Source organism: Diabrotica undecimpunctata, chromosome 3 (genome assembly GCF_040954645.1).
Source record: "Diabrotica undecimpunctata isolate CICGRU chromosome 3, icDiaUnde3, whole genome shotgun sequence".
Taxonomy (NCBI): Eukaryota; Metazoa; Arthropoda; class Insecta; order Coleoptera; family Chrysomelidae; genus Diabrotica; species Diabrotica undecimpunctata.
Genome location: NC_092805.1, coordinates 82,365,620 through 82,391,471, shown reverse-complemented (window position 1 = coordinate 82,391,471; position 25,852 = coordinate 82,365,620). Strand labels below are relative to the sequence as shown.

At 31.7% G+C, this 25,852-nt stretch overlaps 1 protein-coding gene across 2 annotated transcripts in view; it reads right to left on the bottom strand.

Moving 5' to 3' along the window:
* Window positions 1-25,852, bottom strand: part of LOC140436967 (uncharacterized) — a 499,062-nt gene that overhangs the window by 101,185 nt on the left and 372,025 nt on the right. For both annotated transcript variants that reach the window (XM_072526155.1, XM_072526156.1), the window contains exons 3-4: window positions 22,518-22,632; window positions 20,214-20,374 (exon numbers count right to left, since the gene is read on the bottom strand). In XM_072526155.1, the coding sequence (XP_072382256.1) occupies window positions 20,214-20,374; window positions 22,518-22,632 (276 nt within the window). The remainder of the gene's footprint in view (window positions 1-20,213; window positions 20,375-22,517; window positions 22,633-25,852) is intronic.

Sequence of the window (25,852 nt, the reverse complement as noted above, 5' to 3'; positions counted from 1 at the left end):
TAAATTATTAGCTAAATGATGGTGTGTGTGCTGTTGGTTTTCTTTGACTGCCGACTTAATCCATTAGCAGATAATGGTTGTTACATCTATTTGAACCAGAACGTTTTAACTTTCTGTAAATATTATGACCTATAACTATTTCTCAAAATATTATTAAACCTTATTTGTATCATAATAGCTGATGTGAGCATTTGGTCCCAATAATTTGATTCTTTATTTATTAAACAAAATTCAATGAATTATGGTTATTTCTAATAATTAGTTCAGCATAATTATTTAAGGTCTTTAACTTTTGAACCATTAAGTCGCCACCATAATGGGAAACTTTTCTATTTTTAGTTTTATGGAAAAAAGTTATTCTTTCTAAAAAGTTCTGAATGATCTAAAACTTAGAATACAATCATCAGATATTAAATTTTTTTAGTAATATAGGCAGTTTATAAAAAAATATGAATTTTATGTTCATATTTTTTGACAAACCTCGTGTATATGGCTCAAAAAATTTAATTGATGATTGATTTTAGGTTTTAGGTCATAAAACTAAAAAAAAATTCCATTATGGTGTTCACTTAATTGGACGCACTGTATTATAATATATATATATATATATATATATATATATATATATATATATATATATATATATATATATATAATTTACGTCATTGCATATGATCTACCGATATCTACCGAATTTTGCCGAAGGCATCTCCCGATATTGGATAAGCTCCACGGAACATCACTGGTTTCTGTCTTTCTCGAGCGTTCTTGGCGTTCAAGACACATTACAGCAGAAACACTTCCTTTTATTTCATATTTCTCCTATCATCGTCCTATCCTCAACAAAATCACTCAAATAGAAATTAGTTAAGTTTAAGTTTACATGTACAATGTTTTAGTAAACAAAATATATTTCTATAGTTAAAATTTGTGCAATTCTTATTTTCATTCAATTCCTTGTTCCTATTGTGCAATTTAATAATATTCATATCAATAAATATTCTACCGAGAAAAAGACGTTGTCACGTAAAATCTTCGCCCGTAAAACCGACTTTACAGGCAACCGATTTTTTTTTTATAAAAATAAAGTATTATTTGTAAATAAAATAATTTCTTACCTTTCACTTAATCCAGATACAATTGTTTTTCTTCACATCACAAAAAATAAATCAATAGTTAACTTAGGCTACGTATCTATGATTTTATAAGTAGGTATAGTTACAAAAGAGCGTTTTGAAACAGTGAACCACAGTTTTAATTTCTTAAATAGAATGTCACAAAAAAAATATATGTTATATTATTTATGCACGATGCAAAAGTCAACCCAAGTAGACTCTACGCTTTGCTTTGACGACCAACAGCATAAAAACAAAATCGTCAAAAAGTTGCGGCAGGAGGCTGTTGTTTGACTAGTGGGAATACCCTATTTTGTTTTGGTCGGCTACGTGCAGCGGAAATTCTTTACTAGCCAGAGGAATGCAATTTCTAAGGAATACCTTTTGTTAGACCATCGGTGACGTGTATTGCAGCAGGGATTTCTCGCGAACAAAAGTAACGCAAGTACTTTTTTCGACGCATTCATGGCTTAGGTTCAAGTAATACATAAATCTCCATAGCGCGAGGCCCCTCCGACCGCGAGGCCGTAGGCTGTGTCCTAAGTCGCTCATGCCCAACGCCGCCCCTGTGACAAATCACTGTCAAGATAGAGAAAACAACGAAAATTTGCCTACTCGAATAATAAACTTGATATTTCTGGAAATTAATGTTATATTTTTTAGCTTGATATTTAAAAAAGTGGGTGTATCATTAATGATTTTAAAAACAAATACTAACAGACAAAAAGGTTCTAAAATAGGTATTTTATCCCATTGACGTCCCTTCTTTTAATCCAATTTTATATTACAAAAAAGTGGGGGGAGAGGGTGGAGGGAAAAGGTTTGGAGACTCCCTCTAAACATCAAGAAAAATTATCGGGAAACAGTATTTTCACTACTTCGGTGTAATTAGCCATGATATATTAATAGATAATATAAATTTTGATACAAAAGTTTTACACCGTTTTGGTGCAATATTAAAAAATTCGGATTTATTTAACTTTATAACTTTAATCTTATTTTCATCACTAAAAATCCTAGTATAAATTGTACCAATCTTTTTGTGAATTATTTATGTCTATCTAAAGTATATAGAAAACCCACACGTTATCATATTAATATCAGTTATTTAAATTATCATTCAAATTATATCATAAACATTAAAAACGGAATCATCAGAGCAAATACCATACCTAACTAAACGCTTTTTTGGCAAAAGAAACTAGTAATATATATATATATATATATATATATATATATATATATATATATATATATATATATATATATATCAAATATAATCAACAAAACATTATAAAAGATCCTGAAACACCGTAAGAAGAGATACCAAGAGAACAAGAGAACAATACTGTATGTAAAAGTCTTATCAGAAAGAAAAATACAATATCACAACAATTTAAATAACCCCCACACTAATATTTATTTTATCCAAAACTAAACCTACCATTTTTTTTTATTTTTTTATATCTTTCATCTTCGTTTCTGTGTTTTTTTTTAATCTAGGCACTGTTATACACCGTTATTCACTTAAGGAAAAATAGATACTAAACAACAAAGAAAGGAAATTAAGGAAGCGAGCAACACTTCAAAAAAAAAGAAATGGCGTCACTGTTTTTTTTAAATGTTTGAATCTACCAAAACAGAAACGGGATATACACAAATCAACTAGAAAGGATGATATATCATTAAAATAAAAAAAAGTAAAATTCACTTTATTATCTACATTCAAAAATATTGAAATAGTAAATATTACAAAACACGTATAAATTAATATGCAAATAAAATATTCCCGTGAAGTAAATAAATATCGTATGAAACATCAGATATTAATGAAGTTCGCAATATATGAGAGATGCCTTATTGATCTCTTTAGATAATTACCTACTAAGTCCTTTCTTTGAGTGGATTAACTATGTTGAAAAAAATATAGAATACAAAAATATGCTGTTAAGTTTAAAATATGCAAAAAAAAATAAAATTTAGTGTCTAGTTAATCCACCTTAGGTTAAACATGTAAGCTTTGGGACTGTATATAAATACGAAGAACATTAACTATTAAACATTAAATATTAAATAATAATAACAATAATGAAATATCCACTGTTTCAATATGACAGTTTAAGCATTTATCACAATTATGTAACTATATTTTTTAGTTTTTTTGCGTTAGTTTTTTTCTTAGGAAATGATAAAAAAAATGTTTTGTACTCATATAACCTCAGACCAAACTATAAAAAGAATCGACGGTATGCTGACCTGGCTGTGTAGTCAACTTTCTTATGATGAAGGCTGGATATTAGTGAGCAATACAGGTTTTAATTGAAGAAAATTTTGGCTTGTACGTACCAGTCAAATCTTGAACCCCACAATACAGTAATATTGAGATTCGTATCGATGGAGAGACGAAAGTAAAAGTTTAAGCGGTAAAAGTAGAAAAAAATAAAAGAGACATAATGATAAATTCATGTATTTAAATTAACCAAATTAAATTGGGTAATTCAACTACCAAAGGCGGTGACACAAATCACAAATTACAGCTACTTCTATAATGGACAGGAACGGATCTTTTCAACTAAAAATCTAACGGAAGAATGAAAATAATTGCCGGAATTGGCTTAGGAGGAATATTCGAATAACAAAGTACTGTTGACTTTTGTATGGTCTAACTTTTGATAAGATATTTCATAACGGGACAACGCTTCTTTTAAAGTATTATTTTTCGATACCTGCAGACCATTCGTTTCATTCATTTCCATATTCAATGAGTTTATTATGTTTAACGGTTGTTTTCTTACATAGCAAAAATGATAATAACACAGACTATTTTTTAAGTACATCTTGGGTAGAACTTCTAAATTATAAAAGAATATTATTTCGGTAAGCGATATACTTGAATAAGGGTTTTATTATCGGCTTAAAATTAAATTAAAAATTAAATAATTGTATGTACAGTTGTGATTTAAGATTTAATAGAATAACGAAATTTGGAAAAATATATTAAACGTCATTTTGACACGTTACAATTGTCCAATGTTCGCATCGGTAGAGTAAAATAGCGAAAAATTGCCATAGGATTGTCCGAGTCCTGACCTTTACAATAAGAACTTAGCTTGTAAAAGATATATTCATGTTCATGAATGATTTCCTTGCTTGTTTATTTCTAGGATTTATATGTTTTGAGTTATATTGTGAGTTACACAACGAGAACATAGCTGGAAGATATCAACAAATAATAAATTATTAACTAAACACTATAGAAGTTTTTCTCAAGATAAATGTAAAACAATTTAAAAAAAGATAAAAACAGATGGGGCTGATAAAATATGTGGTGTATGTTAAACAACATATGTGAGGTATTTATTTTACGAAGATAATTGTCTGATGGTCTGAACAATACAAAGCCACTATTCTGAAAACAGTACTCAACAAAAATAAACTTAAATTTAATAAAATAAAATAACTAACGAAAAAAAATCGGTTGCCTGTAAAGTCGGTTTTACGGGCGAAGATTTTACGTGACAACGTCTTTTTCTCGGTAGAATATTTATTGATATGAATATTATTAAATTGCACAATAGGAACAAGGAATTGAATGAAAATAAGAATTGCACAAATTTTAACTATAGAAATATATTTTGTTTACTAAAACATTGTACATGTAAACTTAAACTTAACTAATTTCTATTTGAGTGATTTTGTTGAGGATAGGACGATGATAGGAGAAATATGAAATGAAAGGAAGTGTTTCTGCTGTAATGTGTCTTGAACGCCAAGAACGCTCGAGAAAGACAGAGACAGAGACACAAGCACGGAAGCACGCACCGATTCAACGCGCCTAATTCTCTAGTGCTGCGCGCGCAGCGGACCGATCATGTTTGAGTGGGAGAGAGACGCAAGGCATTCGCCGGTCCGGCGGGCCTTTCTCTCGTTCGGTGACTCACTGTAACAGACGTGAGCGGGCGTTACACTTTTTCATGAATGACTCCGAGCCACAACCTAATTTAAGACGTTGTCACGTCAATAATACAAGAAGTAAGGTACACGTCACAGACATGGTATCCCAAGGTGAAATACTAAAAGCAATCAGAAACTCTTTTATAAATCATAGCGAAGATATTACAGATTCTAAGTCAATATTTGGAAGAAAGTAAAGAAAATTGTGTATTTTTAAAGAAAATTATTCAATTGAAAGCCCTAGTCACATTTGCTTCATAAAAAAGTTATCAGACGTAAAACCGACTAGTGGAAAAACACTGGAAAAAAGTAAAAGAATAATATCGTAAAGGTGTCTTTGAATTTCCGGAAAAAGTTTTTATTAGAGCAAGATATAAAAATCATACAGTTCACCTCCTGATTGTATCGTCCTAATAACTATTTTATTTTCCAAAAAATCTATTATTCTTATCTCCCATACTTCGTTACTTAATATTCAAACCATGGACATAGCCAACAGTGATAAAATCCTTATTTGAGGATTCAGTTCATCAAGAATCGTTTTCTTTTCAAAATCCGAAATTCTTATGAACCGAATGCTATTAAGATCCTAAACTTGCCCTCCTTCTCTTTGGCCCCTTCGGTTCTCCATTCCTTGTTAAACCGCATTTAATATACGAAACACAATTCGGAACTTCGCTTTCAGAAATAACAAAGCGACCATCGCCTCGGCCGCAAAATCTGAAAGTTGAAAAAAGTTCCTCCGACATTGAAAAAGTACTTTAGTTTAGTAAAAGGAATGTTTCATTAAAAGCGACCGAAATTAGCATTTTGAAGTTAGCAGGGCATTTTCCTCGTCGTCGTGTTTCTCTATTCGGAAGTTGAGTTCGTTTGGCGAGTTTTAAAAGGCTCTGGCTGCTTCTGCTCTTCGTCCGTTCGGGAGATCCAGTTAAAAGTTGAAATGCTTTGGATATCAGTTAACGGTGTGCGGTGTAATAGGTGAAAAGATCCAACAGGGCCGTATTTTTTATCAAATACGGGACAATTTTAGAAAAATATTTGGCTCTAGTGTAAATTTTGTTACTGTTATTAATTCTTTCTACGTTACCTATTTGTTAATAATAAAGGTGTTCATATCCATTTTACTTTTCTGATCTTATATCTTAAAAGCTCTGTTGAGACTTGTTAATGTGTGGTGCTTACGTAAGTTTTACTTTATGTGTATTTGCCCATTTACTTTTTTGAGTAACTATTTCAGAAGTGGAAATCGAAAATACAAAATAAACTTATTTCAAAGTAAAATTGTGGCTTATTAATAAAAATAGAAAATTGCTGTATATACAATATGATGCAAATGTATGAAATAAATTCATTATTTCAGAAACAGACCACTTTTAAAAAAATCCGAAAACACGTAAATTTTAATTTTTGAATGGCCATTAACTGCTATATATGTGTAGGACATTACGTCATCAGTGTTTGCGTAATGACGTAATCGACGATTTTTTTAAATATAAACCGAGGTCACCCGACAGCTTATTTGAAAGGTCTCCTTATCGTCTTTGCAACGATGTAATCACTTGAACATTTATTTCAACAGGGTTCCCCAAAATTATGAACTTTGTTAAGTAATATGGAATAACAATAAATATTCATTAACTAAACTAAAATACACCAAAGAACGGCACTGGGAATAAAACAAAATAGTGTTTTTTTCTGGTTTCGAAAAAAAAATACGTTGATAACAAACAATGCTACATTATAACCTGAAATTAATTATTGTAGTAAGTATTCTAAGTTATTTTTCAAAAATATTTAAATCAATATTGTCATTGACTCGTCTTTTTTGTCACTGATCTGTGAATCTGTTAAATAATAGACGTCAAATTTTTACTCTTCAAGCTTTTTGCCGACATTTATAACAGCATTTACAAAAATGAAACTAACAGAAACAGAACGAATCGAGATTTTAATCATGATTGGTTATGGAGATAGTGTGAGAACTCAAGCAGAAGCTCGTAATTTATATAATGCTAAATCCCTCAATCGCGAACCAATTACTTTATCAACAGTAAGTAAAATTGAAAAAAAAAATTAGAGAAACGGGCCATGTTCAAGATCTTCTCAGAAGTGGTAGAAAATCAATATCCGAAGCCAAGAAACTGGACGTTGTACTGGCGTTTCAAAAAAATCCCCATACCAGTTCTAGGTAGGTCGCACTAGGTAATAATGTCCACCAGTCAACTGTTGTGAGAGTGCTAAAAAAAAGGAGAAGTGGCATCCACACAATGTATATCTGTTCCAGGAGCTATTAGAAGATGACTTTGATAGACGAATCATATTCTGCAAAACCGTTATGGAAACGGGCCATGTTAAAGATCTTTCCAGAAGTGGTAGAAAATCAATATCCGAAGCCAAGAAACTGAACGTTGTACTGGCGTTTCAAGAAAATCCCCATACCAGTTCTAGGTAGGGTAGCACTAGGTAATAATGTCCACTAGTCAACTGTTGTAAGAGTGCTAAAAAAGGAAAAGTGGCATCCACACAAAGTACATCTGTTCCAGGAGCTATTAGAAGATGAGCTATTTTACTGATAAAGCGTCTTTTATTCTGAACGGTTACGTAAATTGCCAGACATATCGATACTGGGCAAGTGAAAATCCTCATTGGATATAAGAGTATAGGACACAATATCGCGAGAAGGTATGTTTGGCCGACATTATAAACAATCAAATTGTAGAGCCATATTTTTTTGAAGAAAACTTAACTGCTTTTCGTTAACTAGAATGTCTTTAGGATATGTTGCCATAGCTGAATCAGCTATTTCCAAATTGAAATGATTTGTGGTTCCAACATAGTGGGGCTCCCCGCACTACGGCCTTGAGTTATGAAATTACCTTAATATCGTTTTCCCAGGTAGGTGGATAGGTAGAAGGGGGTCCCTCGAATCGCCACCAAGGTCTCCAGATTTGACTCCGTTAGACTTTTTTTTGGGAGATATTTAAAGAGCAGAGTGTATCAAAATCGACAGAATAATGTAGAAGAGTTGAAGGAGCGCATCAGAACGGAAGTTGCACAAATAACACCTGAAGTCATCGAAAACGTTAGGAAAGAATTTATTGCCCATATTTCACATTGTATTATTGCTGAAGGTCGTCAATTTGAATATTTGTTGTAATTTTATTGTATTTAAGTAAACATTTGTTGTAAGGTAATTGTATTAATAAACCAACAGTTTTGGTTAACCCTGTAGAAATAAATATTCGAATGATTATATCGTTGCAAAGGTGATAAGGAGACAGTTTCAAATGAACTGTTGCGTGACCACGGTTTGTATTTAAAAAAATCGTCGATTATGTCATCACGCCGACACTGATGACGTAATGTCCAACACATATATAGCAGTTGATGGCCATTCAAAAATTAAAATTGACATGTTTTAAGATTTTTTTAAAAGTCGTGGTAGTCGTGTTATACCACTTTTGTAAATTTCGAAGCCAGGAAATGCGTCTTCTTCCTGGTCGTCTCTTACCATTTACCTTCCCTTGGAGAATCAGCCGATTCGAGCCGATTCATAGATGCAACAGTCAGTGTTCACGCTTCATTCCGTAGAGCAGAACTGTGAATATGTAGCAGTTTAATAGACGGCATTTTGTTTTTGTTTTTTTTTTATTTGCATTTCATTTGCATCATACTGTATAATACACATACAGTGTGTCTAATTAAGTCATCACCATATGATGGGAAACTTTTTATTTTTAGTTTTTTGAAAAAAAGTTAATCTTTATAAAAAGTTCTCCATGTTATCAAACCTAAAATACAATAATCAAATATTATTTTTTTTCAGTCATATACGCGGTTTGTCAAATAATATTAATTGTGAATATTGTAACTCATACAAAAAATTCATATTTTTTAACAAACCGCGTATATTACTGAAAAAATTTAATCTTTGATGATTTATTTTAAGTTTTAAAACATGCAGAACTTTTTCCAAAGAACAGTTTTTTTTCATAAAACTAAAAATAAGAAGGTTTTCCATATGGTCAAAACTTAATTGGATGAAATAAAAATTCAAAATGGTGTCAGACAGAGTGATACATGGTGATACACTATCACCAAAGCTTTTTATAACTGCCCTGATTGATGATGATCATGGAGGGATAAGTCTCGACGGGGAAAGACTGCACATCTGAGTTATGCTGATGACATAGTTTTGCTAGGAGATGACCTAGGCAAATGAACACCATGTTAGAAGAACTGGAAAGAGCTTACAGAGAAATGGGTTTAAAAATAAATATCCCCAAAACAAAATACATGACAAACAACGTGCTCAGTAACAATTTAAAAATTTAAAAAGAGGAAGTAGAACTTATTGGTAAATAAATATACCTTAGACACGAAATTAGAATAGCCATGCCAACCAAATAGATGAGATATTAAGAAGAATAGCACATGGAAGGGCAGCATATAAACTCTTCTATTAGTGTGTTCCGCCAGTAATGACCTACGGTGCGGAAACACTATTCCTAACAAAAAACAAAGCTTAAAAACTAAGAATAGCACAAAGAAATATGGAGCGTTCAATGATATGAGTAACAATGAAAGACAAGATCACAAACAAAGACCTACGACACAGAACCGGAGTTACCGATGTTGTGGAGAGAGCTGGCAGATTGAAATGGAGATGGGCTTCACGTGGCAAGTATGAAGGATAGAAGGTGGAAACGCAAGTTGACCGAATGGAGATAAAGAATAGATAAACGAAACAGATAAAAAATACCTACACGATGGCAAGATGATCTGCAAAATATGAAGAAAAATTGGATCCATATTGTACAAGACTATGGATAGAAACAGAGGAGGACTATGTCCTGCAGTCGACTTAAAACGGACTCATGATATATATATATATATATCTTTATATATATATATATATATATATATATATAAATATATATATATATATATATATATCTTTATATATATATATATATATATATATATATATATATATATATATATATATATATATATATATATATATATATATATATAAGGGAAAAAGAAGTCTTTGCTGACGTTAGAAAACGGAGCTTTGAGGTTTATTGGGATTTGCAGCGGTGAAATAAGTATACTCTTTTAACTAAGTTTCAAGCTTTCGAAAATGTTTATTTTCATCATCAGGAAAAACTGAAATAAAGTGCTACTGTTAGTAAAGCATCCTCGAAACCTATTAAGAGTGTAAAAGGTTATAAAAACTTACGTTATTGAGATTTGTCTTTCGTGGATGTTCTACTCACATGTGACAATATCACGCACCACTCATTGATTGAGTCAATAATTAAATAATCTATAAATTGCATGGTGTAAAAGACCAAACTTGACAATTATTTTTACTTTTAACACATAAGATAAAGACGATTACAACGATTTAAAACGGCCACGTGTGCCGGCCAACAGTGGAGTGTTAGGTTAAGAGTAGCTGTCATTCCTGGACATGGCAAATGACAGAACTTCTTCTTGTTTTCTTTGTCTTATGTAGTACTACTATATTACACATCAAAATTTAACAAAGATTGTATTTAGATTGAAAGAACAATTTTTTAAGATGAGAATATACTAAATGAAGAAACCTGGAAACTTTACAATGACTCAGATGTTGAAACATCATTGAAATGTGAATGTGTATCCAAATATAATAGGTAGGAGTAAATGGAGCTTAACTGATTAATGTCACTCCTTTTGTTCATTGCGTTTGAATTCTGAGCAATGAATGCCATTTCTAAGAAGATTCTTTTTTCTCTAGCAGTAGCTAAAACTTTGACTGATTCATAATTCATTATGTGATGTTCTTTATTTACATGTTCTGCAAGGGCAGATCTTTCCGGATATAGTCTGCTGTCGCTTCGATGACTGATTAAGCGACTACCTAGGCTACGAGTGGTTTGTCCCACATATACCAAATTACAATTGTTGCAAGGAATCTGGTACACTACGTTGGAACAATCTTTGATGTCACTTTTATCTTTGACTTTGGAATATATTGATCTCGCAGTTAATGAAGTTTTAAAGACTATTTTTAAATTAGTGAAATCTTTAAAAAGTCTTGTCAGTCTGGGTGTTATGTATTTTAATGAAGTATATGAGCAATTGACATTTTGTTCTCCACTTGTGACAATAATTTGCACCTCACCATTATGGCGTGCTATGTTCGGGGTCAAACTAAATAAGATCTTGGTGACTAGGTGTGTTGTGGGTATGAATTGTTGATGAAAAGGTTAGAAAGGATTTTCAGGTTCTTCTGATGAAAAGAAGGATCACTGATTGCTATGATTCTAGCTTTCATTTGCTTAAGCAAATTGATTTTAGTTTAATGTCTATGATATGACCAATAGTTAAGGAAGCGTCCAGAACTATGAGGTTTTCTATGCCAGTCGATAATCAGGGAGTTGTTCTGGGTTCTGATGAACCGGGTATCAAGAAAGGGGACTGAGCATAGATCATCCTCATGTTCGATTGTGAACTGTAATAGAGGGTCATAAATATTAAATACATTCAAGATTTCTGTGGATCCATTGCTAGGAATAGCTAGGATTAAGTCATCCACATACTTTTTTACAAAGGGAATATGAAAGGACAATTCTGGAATCACCATATCTAGTAAATGATCCATCACATAACAGGCCAAGATGGGAGAGATGGTACCTCCCATAGGGGTTCCTTGTGTTTGTCTGAACACAGTATTATTGAATGTGAAATAGGTGCTGTTAAATAAAAAAGAGATAAGTTTTTTGAAGTATAACAAGCTGATATTGCAATGAGAACTAATAAAATTTCAATTGTTTTCAATAGCTATTAAAGCTGCATCTAGATGTACATTAGTGAATAATGAAACTACATCCAGACTGACAATCACATAGTTTTCAGGTAACTGATAGTTATTAAAGTTGTTAAAAACATCAAAAGAATTTTTTATGTAATATTCATTCGAAACATATGCATTGGTTAAAATCTCAGTTAAAAAGGATGCTAGTAAATTAGTGGGGGCACCAATACATGCAACAATGGGACGAACTGCAAGCTGTGGTTTATGGATCTTAGGCAAAGCGTAAAATTTGGGTATAACACCCTTATAGCTAGTTAGTTTTTTCTTTGTAGCTTCATCTATTTGTCTTGAGCCACATAATTCCTTAATGAGATTGTTACATTTGGTTTGAACAGTGTTAGTTGGATCTCTGTTCAATCTCTCATATACGTTATCAGAATTAAGTAATTCAAGACATAGATCTAAATATCTCTGTTTTTCCAGAACTACAGTTACATTACATTTATCTGAATGCATGACAATGATGTTAGTGTTTTCGCTAAGAAACTTACGAGTTTTTTCTAACATAGCTCTGAAAAAATTAAAGCTATTTTTGTTGTTGTTTTTATGTAAATAATCAGTAATTATGTATGTAAATCTAGCTATAAGTACGTCCCTCTGATGCACATCAGTGACAGAATGCATAATTGTTTCAACGTCAGCCAACATATCCTTGATAGGGATATCTTTCCCTAAAATAGGTTCTATGCTGAACTTAGGACCCAAAGACAAAAATATAGAGATATCATCTGGTAAAGTTACACTGGAGAGGTTCTTAATCGAGGGTTCTTAATAGAGGCTTTGTCTTTAGTTTTAAGTTCAGCTCAAGATTGAATAGCCTATTATATTTGTTAGTGTTACTTAATTTGGTTTTGTGAAAAGTTCTATTATATACAACTTGTTGTTTACTAGAAAAGTTATTAAAAATGAATTCAGAAGTTAATTCAATGATGTTTCTTTTGAATTTTGATAAGTTAGACTCTAAACTGTGAATGACTTTAATGCAATTTGAAATTTCCTGTCCTGAGATGTCCTGTCTTTGCAACAATTCCAATATCCAGTCGAACAAGGACACTTTACAATTTACCAGGTTAGAAAACAGAATTTTGAATTTAGAAATTTCAAATTGCATTAAAGTCATTCATATTCCCTTTGTAAAAAAGTATGTGGATGACTTAATCCTAGCTATTCCTAGCAATGGATCCACAGAAATCTTAAATGTATTTAATATTTATGACCCTCTATTACAGTTCACAATCGAACATGAGGATGATCTATGCTCAGTCCATTTCTTGATACCCGGTTCATCAGAACCCAGAACAATTCCCTGATTGTCGACTGGCATAAAAAACCTCATAGTTCTGGCCGCTTCCTTAACTATTGGTCATATCATAGACATTAAATTAAAATCAATTTGCTTAAGCAAATGAAAGCTAGAATCATAGCAATCAGTGATCCTTCTTTTCATCAGAAGAACCTGAAAATCCTTTCTAACCTTTTCATCGACAATTCATACCCACAACACACCTAGTCACCAAGATCTTATTTAGTTTGACCCCGAACATAGCACGCCATAATGATGAGGTGCAAATTATTGTCACAAGTGGAGAACAAAATGCCAATTGCTCATATCGTTCATTAAAATACATAAAAGGCATAACACCCAGACTGACAAGACTTTTTAAAGATTTCACTAATTTAAAAATAGCCTTTAAAACTTCATTAACTGCGAGATCAATATATTCCAAAGTCAAAGATAAAAGTGACATCAAAGATTGTTCCAACGTAGTGTACCAGATTCCTTGCAACAATTGTAATTTGGTATATGTGGGACAAACCACTCGTAGCCTAGGTAGTCGCTTAATCAGTCATCGAAGCGATAGCAGACTATATCCGGAAAGATCTGCCCATGCAGAACATGTAAATAAAGAACATCACATAATGAATTATGAATCAGTCAAAGTTTTAGCTACTGCTAGAGAAAAAAGAATCTTCTTCGAAATGGCATTCATTGCTCAGAATTCAAACGCAATGAACAAAAGGAGTGACATTAATCAGTTAAGCTCCATTTACTCCTACCTATTATATTTGGATACACATTCACATTTCAATGATGTTTCAACATCTGAGTCATTGTAAAGTTTCCAGGTTTCTTCATTTAGTATATTCTCATCTTAAAAAATTGTTCTTTCAACCTAAATACAATCTTTGTTAAATTTTGATATGTAATATAGTAGTACTACATAAGACAAAGAAAACAAGAAGAAGTTCTGTCATTTGCCATGTCCAGGAATGACAGCTACTCTTAACCTAACACTCCACTGTTGGCCGGCACACGTGGTCGTTTTAAATCGTTGTAATCGTCTTTATCTTATGTGTTAAAAGTAAAAATAATTGTCAAGTTTGGTCTTTTACACCATGCAATTTATAGATTATTTAATTATTGACTCAATCAATGAGTGGTGCGTGATATTGTCACATGTGAGTAGAACATCCACGAAAGACAAATCTCAATAACGTAAGTTTTTATAACCTTTTACACTCTTAATAGGTTTCGAGGATGCTTTACTAACAGTAGTACTTTATTTTAGTTTTTCCTGATGATGAAATTAAACATTTTCGAAAGCTTGAAACTTAGTTAAAAGTGTACACTTATTTCACCGCTGCAAATCCCAATAAACCTCAAAGCTATATATATATATATTATATATATATATATATTATATATATATATATATATATATATATTATATATATATATATATATATTATATATATATATATATATATATATATATATATATATATATATATATATATATATATATATATATATATATATAATACAAAATTAGTATTTCTTGGTTTAGGTTCAATAAAATATATATTACATGTGGAACTTTTGATTTTCCAAATCAAATTTATGCTTCTTCTCACTTTCATGTTTTGTGAGCGCAGCGACGTTGTTCTTGTCATATTTGTGAGAACTAATTCTGGACTGAAGCAGTTGACTATTTTGATCGATATAGACACCTTTACAGTTAATACAAGATATCTCGTAAACAACATGTTTTTTTTTTTAAAATCTATTAAATTTATTAAGTCTTGATTTGAAAATAGTTTCGATTAGATGTTCGGGATATGCATTCTTTAGAAGGGCATTTTTTGCTTTTTTTACAATACAGAGGCACCCCAGTGTCAAAATACAGTCTACGGCACACACCAAAAGAAATTATCAGTAATCCCCTTAAATGCGCAATCAATTAAAACAAGAATTGAAGCCGTTAATTTCATCCTAGAATCATGGTAAATGCTTTGCTGTTTGTTTAACTAAGCACTGGAAAACAGAAGAACAACTGCGGGAATAGAATGTGCGTAATTTTAAACTGATCTCTTCATATTGTAGAAGCAGTTCACAGAAGTATGGTGGCAGTGCGGTATACATCAAAGACACGTTTATTGCAAAAGACCGGGAACATATTTCTAGTTTATCAGAAAGAACGGTGTTTGAGTGTTCCGCTGCAGAGGTGCGAATTAATAAGAAGATTGTAAATCCTATCCATCTACCGAACAGAAGACCCATAAGTTTTAATAAATAAATTAGACCAAATACTTTGTGATTTAGTTCACAACTAAACCGATAATGCAGATATTTTTCGCTGATGCATAAAAGACAATCCATGCAACAGATGCAGCACATAAGGGAATGGCTACAAGAACACTCCACATACCATGTGGAAAAGATGTATATAGAAGCCATCCAGCAAAAAGACAAAAGAGGGAATGTAAAGGTAGTGGGGGCAAAAATATTGTTAGACAGGAAGTGCCATCTTGAGAGGTCAAATTAAACAAGGAAAGAGAGTCTTTCCTTGTTTAAGAAATCAAATTTAGTTGGGTTATGTTATTATTTGTCCCAACTGTCACATGAAATCTTATTTATATTGAAGTTTTTTAACAATTATTTCACATTTTAGACTGTTATCGTTAATATTTAATTAAAATTTTCTCGTCTAAGACACATTCTGAAAACTATTTTATAGCTACTGTTAATAAGTGTCGGAAAATTTAAATTTGGTGCATTCGCATTTCCGGATATGTCCGCCATCAGAGACCACTTTTTTGGTCGCCTTTTCATAACGATTAGATTCCCTCTTTTGTCTTTTTGCTCGATGATAGAAGCCGACGTAAAGACTGGTTTAATTGTGTAGAGCAGATCAATGTGCTAGATCCTAACGAAGACTTGGTAAATTAACTGAGGAATCTGTTAACCAGTATTTCTCTTCTAAAGATTAATTAACATAATTTCAGGCGCAGTGGCAAATTTTCTCTATGCAAATTTTCTCTATGGTAGCATTGTGAAGAACTTGTCTAATTTTGTAGAGCAGATCAATGTGTCCCAATCCAACGAAGGCTTGTAAAATTCCCAAGAAGCTATTAATCAGTATATCTCTTTTTTCAGTTTTCAAAACTTGAAATTGGGTATTTTATGTAGAAAATATTGAAATTGATTAGAACAAAATATTGGAACAATTGTAAATTTTTAGGCTTTTTACAATTGTCGATGCAACAAATTAGTAAACTAACATTAAAGAATCCCCAATTTAAAGCTTAAAATGTGTTTTATCAAATATTTTCCTGAAATTTTGTTTAAAATACTTTATTTGTTTTTGTTAGACCAAGGAACTTAAAAATGTGTAATTTTGGCCTTTAATTGTTAATAATAAAAAAATTCACCCACCGTAGGAAATATAGAGGTTTTAGTTATTAAAGTCCATAAAACTCAAAAAACTTGTGAGATACCTAGCCGGCTCAATGTCTTCAACATGGTACTTTTTTACTTTAAATTGTGAACTAAACTGCCATAAGACTAGCTCTGATGAACATATTGGGTCGCTAAAAAGAAAGAACGACAAATGGATATTACGAAAATGAGAATACTTAGATGTATGAGTGGAGTGACTAACAAAGATATAATGGTGCCAAACTGAGAGATAATTTTTAAGACGGTTATGGTACCATTCAATGCCGGAATGGTAAACACTCAATACGAAGAATCACTAGTTGAAGTTGCTAAAAGAATAAGAAGAAAAATGTTAAAGGAGATTAATATTGGCATCACCCAAAATGTAAAGGGGATTGTTATTGGTATGACCTTAGAAACTTTAGGAATACCGATAGGAACGATAAGGGAAAAAGTTGATAATCGTTGAAAAATTTAATTTTAATATTTTTTTTTCACCGAATGAATAGTATCGTTTATAATAAATAAATATACATTTTTAACTTCTCGACGATAATACTTTGCAAAAATATATAGCAAAAGAAGTCTTCCATTCGTATATAAACAGAGTTTCAGGTCTATTGTAGGAATTCTAATTCTCGTAAATACATTTCAATTAAATTAAAAGGATCATTAGGTAACGCGAAACGGCTCCGAAAACAATCCCCAGGACCAAGAACTAAAAAGGGCGTTAAAAGTGTAGTTCTGACGTTAATTTAATTCATTCGAACGGGCCCTCCTCTTCCCATTGCCCGAAGATGAACTTTTCGAAGAAACGTAAATGAAATTTTACGCAGTCAAGAATTGCCAGGGTGTTAAATAACCCTAAACATTCGGAATTAATGAGAAAATATTACCACCCTAGTTTTATTGTGGCGCTTTCCAGAACGCTATACGTTAGACTTGTTATTTAAGGATTCGCGTGGATATGCTTTTAATAAAACATAAAAGGAAAAGTTTTCCTCTAAATAATAAGGAAAAGCTGTTTGTGAAAAAAGCTTTTTGTATTTAAGGGTAGGAATTCTGGGTGTTTGTTCACGATTTATTTTCCAAGTTCGGCATCTGTATACCAATTCAAGTTTATTTTCATCAAAGTTGGCTCTACTTCGGTACTAAATTTTGTGCTGTATGTTTTTGATATCTTTAAGTTACTTCAAGATGTCGGTTGAGATTATACCGAAATTACAAATATTAAGGAATCTGCCGCTCATCTTTATTAGCCTTTTTTAAAGGAAAATATGAAGTTTTAATATAGGTATCCATATAGTGAAACGTATTTTTATGCGTTCTTCAGAAAAATCAGAAAAGGAAAAGAAGAAGGACTCAAACACAAATACAGGGAAATTAAAACAAAAAGTATATGGTGTATACAAGATAGTCAATAAAATAAAAGAAAAATGTAAAAAGAAATCAATGAAAAAAATAAAAAATGACCAAGTAGTAGGAATTGTGGACATTTAAGAAATAAAATTAATATGAAAAAATTAAGTATGTAAAAGCATTTTTCTTAGTCCTAAGAGTAGAACAACAAATAACGAATATCACAACAGGGTTAGAGATCCTTTTAGATTAAGTTGAGGCAGTAATATTGCGCTTAAAAGATAGACAAGCTTTTGATCCAGATAAAGTGCAGGCTGAGGTCGTCCTCCTTTTGATGAACATTTAAAGTAAGACTTAACTATCACATTTAATTTAATATACAAGTGTCAAAAAAAAACCACGTAACGGTTTAGATAAGAGTTATAGCTCTGCCTAAAAAGCTGTCCAAAATATGCAGGGATTATAAAACAATAAGTATATATACATACATATCCATTCGTATATCGGTGGTTAATACACACCGACATTTTGTTGCGACAGTTTCGTAAGATTATTTCATATAGAAAAAGTCCCTTGACGAAAAAGAAAAAACAATAAAAATCCAGAATGTTCGAGATGTCGTCAAAAATTCCAAAACGTCTCGTAAGGTCTGGAACATCAGAAAATGAGCGATAGTTTAAGTAACAGTAGTACTTGAGTTTTTGAATAGTTATGTGATTCACTTAAAGTTGTTATCAAATATTGTAATATTGTTTGCTGTATAAATAAAAGTAAATACAAAGAAGTGGACAAGAACAGGAAGAGAAGCGTGGGAAAGAATAGAAAGAGGTGAAGCAGAAGCATAGAGAAAAAGAGGAAGAAGGGAAAAATAGGTGAAGAAGAGGCGTAGAAAACTAGATGTGGAAGTCATAAATAGTTTATCTCAAATTAATTAGATAAGTCCAAATATTAGTAGAATAAACAAATCAGATAAAAAACAAAACGATTTAGGAAATAAAATAGATTTATGATAAATTTGTTCTGCATAATATGTATCCCAAGAAGGTATTCATTTTTAATATAAGCTACAAGAAATAGGTGTTTTATCAAGGTGTTACCAACCTATATGGTTGCCATTATATCTTCATGAAATGGAATAGTGCAACCTGGAGCTGTTTCAAGAACTAAGTTTTGATAAGTTTAAGGAGTATTGTTTTAGTGACTTACAGTTTTCTATTCAGAAATCCGGTTCGAATAAAGGATTAGGTTGCACCGATATAAATAATAAAGGTGTATTTTTGATTTTCAACTTAGCCCTTAAGATATAAATTCTGTTCATTTGTATTTAAAGTGTAAGTACGAATTTGGGTATCTTTATTAGATGGCATTCTGCATTTATTTTACAAATGTCCCATTCTTCCATGGAACATTCATGAAACTTCTTTTTCGATGAGAAATTGGGCGAACTACAAATCCAAGTTTACTAAAAGCTATTGGACTATATTATGAATACCCTTTTATTCCGGCAGTAATCTACAGTTTAACCTTGAAAAACACTATCTTTTGCATTCTTTAAATAGAGAAAAGACGTTGAAATAAAAGTAGACGATTGTATTTCTTTCCAATTCAAGCTCCACCATTGCTTTACTTGTATTTCTAAGTATTCACCTCTCATCAAGAGCACTTGTGACAGCTTAAACTGAATTGAAATGTTCTTAACTCTTTGGTCATTATAGTAAAATAAAAGACCTACGTACGATAGTAGCAACCTCTGTAAGAGTCAACATGAAGTCAAGAGACTTTTTTCGATGGCGAATTAGCTAAATTTGGATTTGCAGTTCACCAATTTTCCAAGATAGATAAGTGTTCACCATAATAATTCTAACCTTCCACAAGCTCGACTTAAATATTGAAATTTTAAATAATTAATCCATAGAAATGTTGAATCGTCTTCATCTAGATTACGATTTGACACACAATTATCTCTTTCTATATCAATCCCTTAAAAATAAATGGTGGATTTAATATTTTTCGACCCGAATAACATTGATGGGCTTAAACTGTTTGAAGTTACTTCGTACAATAAAAAATCAATCAGTACAATTGGTTGAATTGTAAGCAGAAATGTATTGCTCTTCTAGACACTGTTTTAAAACCATTAAGCTATTTTAAATGATAAATATGTGTTCTTACAAAAATAAAAATATATTATACTTACTTGGCATTTCACAAATGAAAGAAGCAACTTCAGGTCCTCCACACGTCAACGATTTCCATAAAAAGTCCTTTGCAGGATCCATGGCCACACATAGAGAATTTTTAGAGATGGGGATGGATTCTTGCCAGTGACCTTCACCTGATAAGGGTTGTAAACTATTCCTGGAAGAACGACCATTAGAATTAAAACCGGTATCAAAGAATTTATAGTATCTTATCTAAAAGATGTTCTCTCCCTTAGAAGAAGAGAATAATAAATAGAAATTATAATAGAATGTTAAAGCGAAATATGAAAATTCAACTAAAAAAATTCTCTAGTTCTGCGTGGTAACAGACAATATAAATAAAAAAAATCAACATCATTTTCTTTGCCTTTATCCCTGCGGGATCGGCTTCCGTAATTCTCCATAAGTTTTATCTTGGGTCATAACAATTCCATTTCCCGAATGTCCTCCCTAACCGTTTCCCTCTGGTTTTCTTTGGTCTTCCTCTCCTACTCCTTCCAGAAACGCGTTAATCAGAAATTCTTGTTTTATAAAAATTGTTCTTTAGATTCATTGGAATTTTTCAGTCACACTATACACCACTCACTTCCTTTTACTTTATCCAACCTACCTTAATTCAACTGCATGCATCTCCATCTATTTCCCCATAACTCTGTAATATCGATCCTAGATACTTAACACTATTACTTTTCAGAATCATTTTACCATCCAAAGTTATCATATATTTTTTGTAGTAACTCCATCTCTAAATGAACATTTCAAATACTCTGTTTTTTGCAACTAAGTTTTAATGTTTTTTGTTCAAGAACTTTTCTTCAGCGTTCCAGTTTTTGTTCCAAATCGCCTTCACTGTTTCTTACTTATACTACATCAACAGCATACATTAAGCACTAGGGAATGTTATTCTGTAGTTTTGCTGTTATCTGATCCAACACTAACACGAATAAATAGTACTAAGCACTGTTCCTTGATGAGATCTTACTTTCACATAAAATTAATCAGTCTCTTCCACACCTGTCCTAACACTATTTGTTACTCCCTTATATTTGTATCTAACAATATTTAAATATGGACCGGGAATTCCTTTCTTATTGAACGCCCACCACAGAATCTCTCGAGGTACTCTATCATATGCTCTCTCAAGATCACTGAATACAATATGATACAACCTTAATTCAACTGCATGCATCTTCATCTATTTTCCCATTATTCTATAATACTGGTCCTAGGTATTTGTACCATTTCATTTCACAATCATTTCACCATCCAAAGATATCATTTTATATGTACTAACTACATCTTTAAATGCATATTCTAAATACTATGTTTATGTCCTAAATTTTAAACCTTTTTTTGTTCCAACCCAAGAGCTTGTCTTCAATGTTTTAGTTTTTATTCAAGTCGCTTTCACTATTTGCTACTAACACTACATCATCAGCATACATTAATCACCAGGGATTGTTACCCTGTAGTTTCGTTGTTATTTTATCCAAAACTAATGAGATTAAATAAGAATTAATAAGCACCGAGCCTTGGTGTAATCCTAGCTACACATGAAATTTATCAGACTCCCTTCACCTGTCCTAATACAAGTTGTTACTCCCTCATACATGTCTCTTACTGCTTTGTATTGAAAATTGCATCTATTGTTGATTTACCTTGCATAAAGCCAACTGCTTATCGGATATTTCCGATTCTTCACGAATCCTTTTATCAATTACTATCTCCCATATTTTCATAGTGTGACTAAGTAGTTTTATGGCCCTGTAGTTTGTACATTGTTGTATAAATCCCTTATTTTTGTAAACAGGTACTAATATACTGCTTCTCCGTTCATTTGGCATTTGTACAACTTCCATAATTCTATTAAATATACCTGTTAGCCAACTTATTGCTGTCTCTCCTGATACTCTTCACACTTCCCCAGGAATATCATCTGGTCCAACTGTTTTTTTCTTTATCTTTTGAAGTACTTGAATCACTTCGTCTTTTGTTATTTTCGTGACCATTGCTGTTACAGTCTCCATTAATTCAACTGTCAAATTCTTCATTTATTAAACTCTCATAGTACTTTTTCCTTTTATTTGACATCGTTTTCGTGAATTAGTATTATATTATTTTCATCTCAGACACATCTAAGTTTTCAGACAATCTTTTGTTTTCTTGGCTCTATGTTTGGCTATTTTATATATCTTTGTTTCTACTTCCCTGGTATCAAGTTGGTCACAAAAAAAAATAATTTTTCTAAAATCCATTTAACTTAACACTAACAACTTAACTTATTAACTAAAAATACTCACGTCCACATGAAGTTTGGTTTTTCAGCATTTTTGGAAAGTCCTATCCATACATTGTCTGTAATATCCAGTTCTTTAAGGTATGCTCGTATGGCGTCATACTGTGAACTGCTGTCAGCTGAAATGAAATATCAGTGTAAATATTACAAATAATATGTATTATTTATAATAAAGATAATATCAGTACCTTCTTTTGTACTGTAATTTAATATAAATCATACGTAATATATAAGATAAATGATTTTGTACTAATTAACACTATTAATTGATCTTTTACCAAATAAAAACGATGCGTAAAATTCTGTAATAGCACGAAGATATGATGTGCGAAATAAAAAACCTGCACATAGAGCAAAGGGAGACTGTGGATTGTATCAGAGAGTTAAAAAATATGGAGTTAGAAAAACGACTCAAAGAAGTAGATGACAAAATAGAACAAATTGAGAGAGATAATATAAAAATAACATAACAAATAAGAACAAAAATTTGATAACTTGTGGATTAATAAAGATAACAAATTTGAAGACCAACTATAGCAAGGATATTAAACACAAACTAGAATAATTAATTAAAACAATTAACTATATATATCGAAAAAAGGAGTTAGACCGTTAATCCAATATAAATAAGGATCACTCGAAGAGTGGTGGGTTTTTCGGTCAAAAGGTGGAGAAAAAAGACAAAGAAGTAGGCTACTTCATCTATTTATTTGAAGACGTTTCGCTTTCTAATCAGAAAGCATCATCAGTTCATCTAAAAAGCACAATATGAAAAATCAAACATCCATTGAAAAGTCAATATAAATGTGTTACCTTAAAAAGACATGTAGCAGTCAATGGAGTAATAAAGGAGTTATATTGTAAAATCAGTATATCTAATAATGGCAAAAATAAAGTAAACTTTTTTTCTCACATTCCTCTATTTACCTTTTACCGTATGTTTCTACTTTCAATTATACCAATATTAATCTACTTCTGGGATATCTTTAGACTAATTCTTTAACGCCAGTTTTTTAAACTTTTCAGACTTACTACTTAAAGAAACGAGATACTCAACAGATCTTCATTTTGTGTGACTCTCAGTTAAATTATGTGTTCCAATTATTTTAACTTTTCCTTGGAGGCGGGCATGTTTTCGACGCTGAAGTACCTGAGGGTCTTAAAAGTACCATTGTTTTGGACGCTGCCGGAAGGATTATCGCAGGTACCAGATATTAGATATAATTAGGGTTTAATGATGGTCATTGAAATTTACTTAGTTACTAGTTATTAGTTTGTCAGAGAATAGTGAAAAGTGAACATGGAAATTTCAACATTAGTAAGTAATCGTGGTAAAATTTTGCTCAAAGTGAACAGTTTTACTTTTTCTCAAGATAAAGTACTAAAATCGGGAGAAACGTATTGGAGGTGCCTAAAACGGTCGTGTAAAGCGAAGATATTCACGAAAGGGTCAGAAAAGTTAGTGATCCGAAGTAATCTAGAACATAATCACGAGTGTGATATCAAGACGCTTAATAGACAGATTGTGCGTAGCAGTGCCAAAAGGAAGGCTAAGGATAATTTGACCGAAAGGCCGTTCAAAATCATACATAGTGCGTTGAAAGAAAATGTAGATTGCTTGAGCCACATGTCTGTTAAAGACGTTAATTTAATACGAAATCAAATATACAGTGAACGGCGAATGGCTCAACCGAAACTGCCCAAAAGTAAAGAAGAAACTATTGCTGCGGTAAATATTATAACTATCAAAACACTTAAAGACGAGAATTTTATATTTGCGGTTGAACTAACTTCTAACATTATCATCTTCTCGTGTAACACTAACATGCGTTTTCTGTGCGGCAGTGAAACGATTTATGTGGACGGTACATTTAGTTACTGTGCTCAATATTTCAAGCAATTTTTTACCATACATGTATTTATCAATGGACATTATATACCATCGTGTTATTGTTTACTTCCCGACAAATCGGAACAAACCTATATAAAACTATTTAATGTTTTGAAACGCAAATGTGAAGTAATTGGTCTAAAATTCAATCCAAAAATCATTTTCTCCGATTTTGAAATTGCTATCCACAATGCTGCGAGTTTTGAATTTCCAAATGTGCACATTAAAGGGTGCCGTTTTTATCTTATGCAAGCTTGGTATCGTAATATCGGTGGTTGTGGCTTAATTCGGGAATATAAATTGGCAGAGAGTGAAATATCTAAATGGCTGAAATATATTTTTGGGCTGCCATTTTTACCTCCCTCAGAAGTCGAAGAATCTTTCATATATGATTTTATGGCTATTCAACCAAAGGATTCAAAAATTGAAAAGTTTTCCAACTACTTATTGGACAACTACATTGGCGACCACGCAACATTTCCGTCGGAGATGTGGGCTGCGATGAGTGAGAGTTTACAATTAACAACTAATGCTTGTGAATCGTTCCACTCGCGTTTTAATGATAATTTTTACCATGCTCATCCAAATATTTTCCATTTTATTGATGTTTTAAAAAAATTTCAAACTGAAACTTACATTAAAATTAATAGTGTCTGTAATAGTGAAAGTAATAGTCTTAGAGATCCAAAGAGTAGAAAAAAAATTATGTCCGTTAGAAATAGGATACATGAGTATCAAACTAACTATATCGATCGATTCCATTTCGTAAAATGTATGTCGTATTTATTTCAAAGTGACAAATAAAGCTTAAATTCTAGAATTTTATTACCTGTCTTTGCATTTACATTTCAATTACACCCAGCGTCCAAATCATGTATGCAGAAACAGTTAATTTTATTTTTCAGTGTCGAATTTTAAATTTAGCGTCCAAATCATGCACGCCCTTCCTTGGAATCACCAGTTTGTTTGTGCAATATCGGATCAAATGTTTTCTTAGTGAACCTTTTTGTTTTGCTTCGTATTTTCACTTTCTAATATTTATATTGTTCTGAAGCTACTTTCTTGTGGCATCTTAGTGCAATTACTATTTTTCTTGGGAATAGGCCACAATTCGAGTTTAAAATACGTTTATTGAAGTTTCAATTTCTACTTCGGAAATAGTTTTTAAAATACACTCGTTCCTAGGACAACTTTATTTTAAGATAGTTCATTCGATTACATGAAATGAACTTTAACTTGAGAATATCCTTTAGAGGAAAAAACTACTAATACTGGTATTTTCTTTTTATTGACTTCTTCTTTTAATATGGCTAACCAGATTCTATTGCATTTTGCCGAGGAATTTGCGACGCAATTGGTCTCATCTAGCATAATTAGAGCCGCTTCTTTGATTTTGATCCAATATTAGATCTATTTATTTATAAACTATTATATAATTTTATAATTAT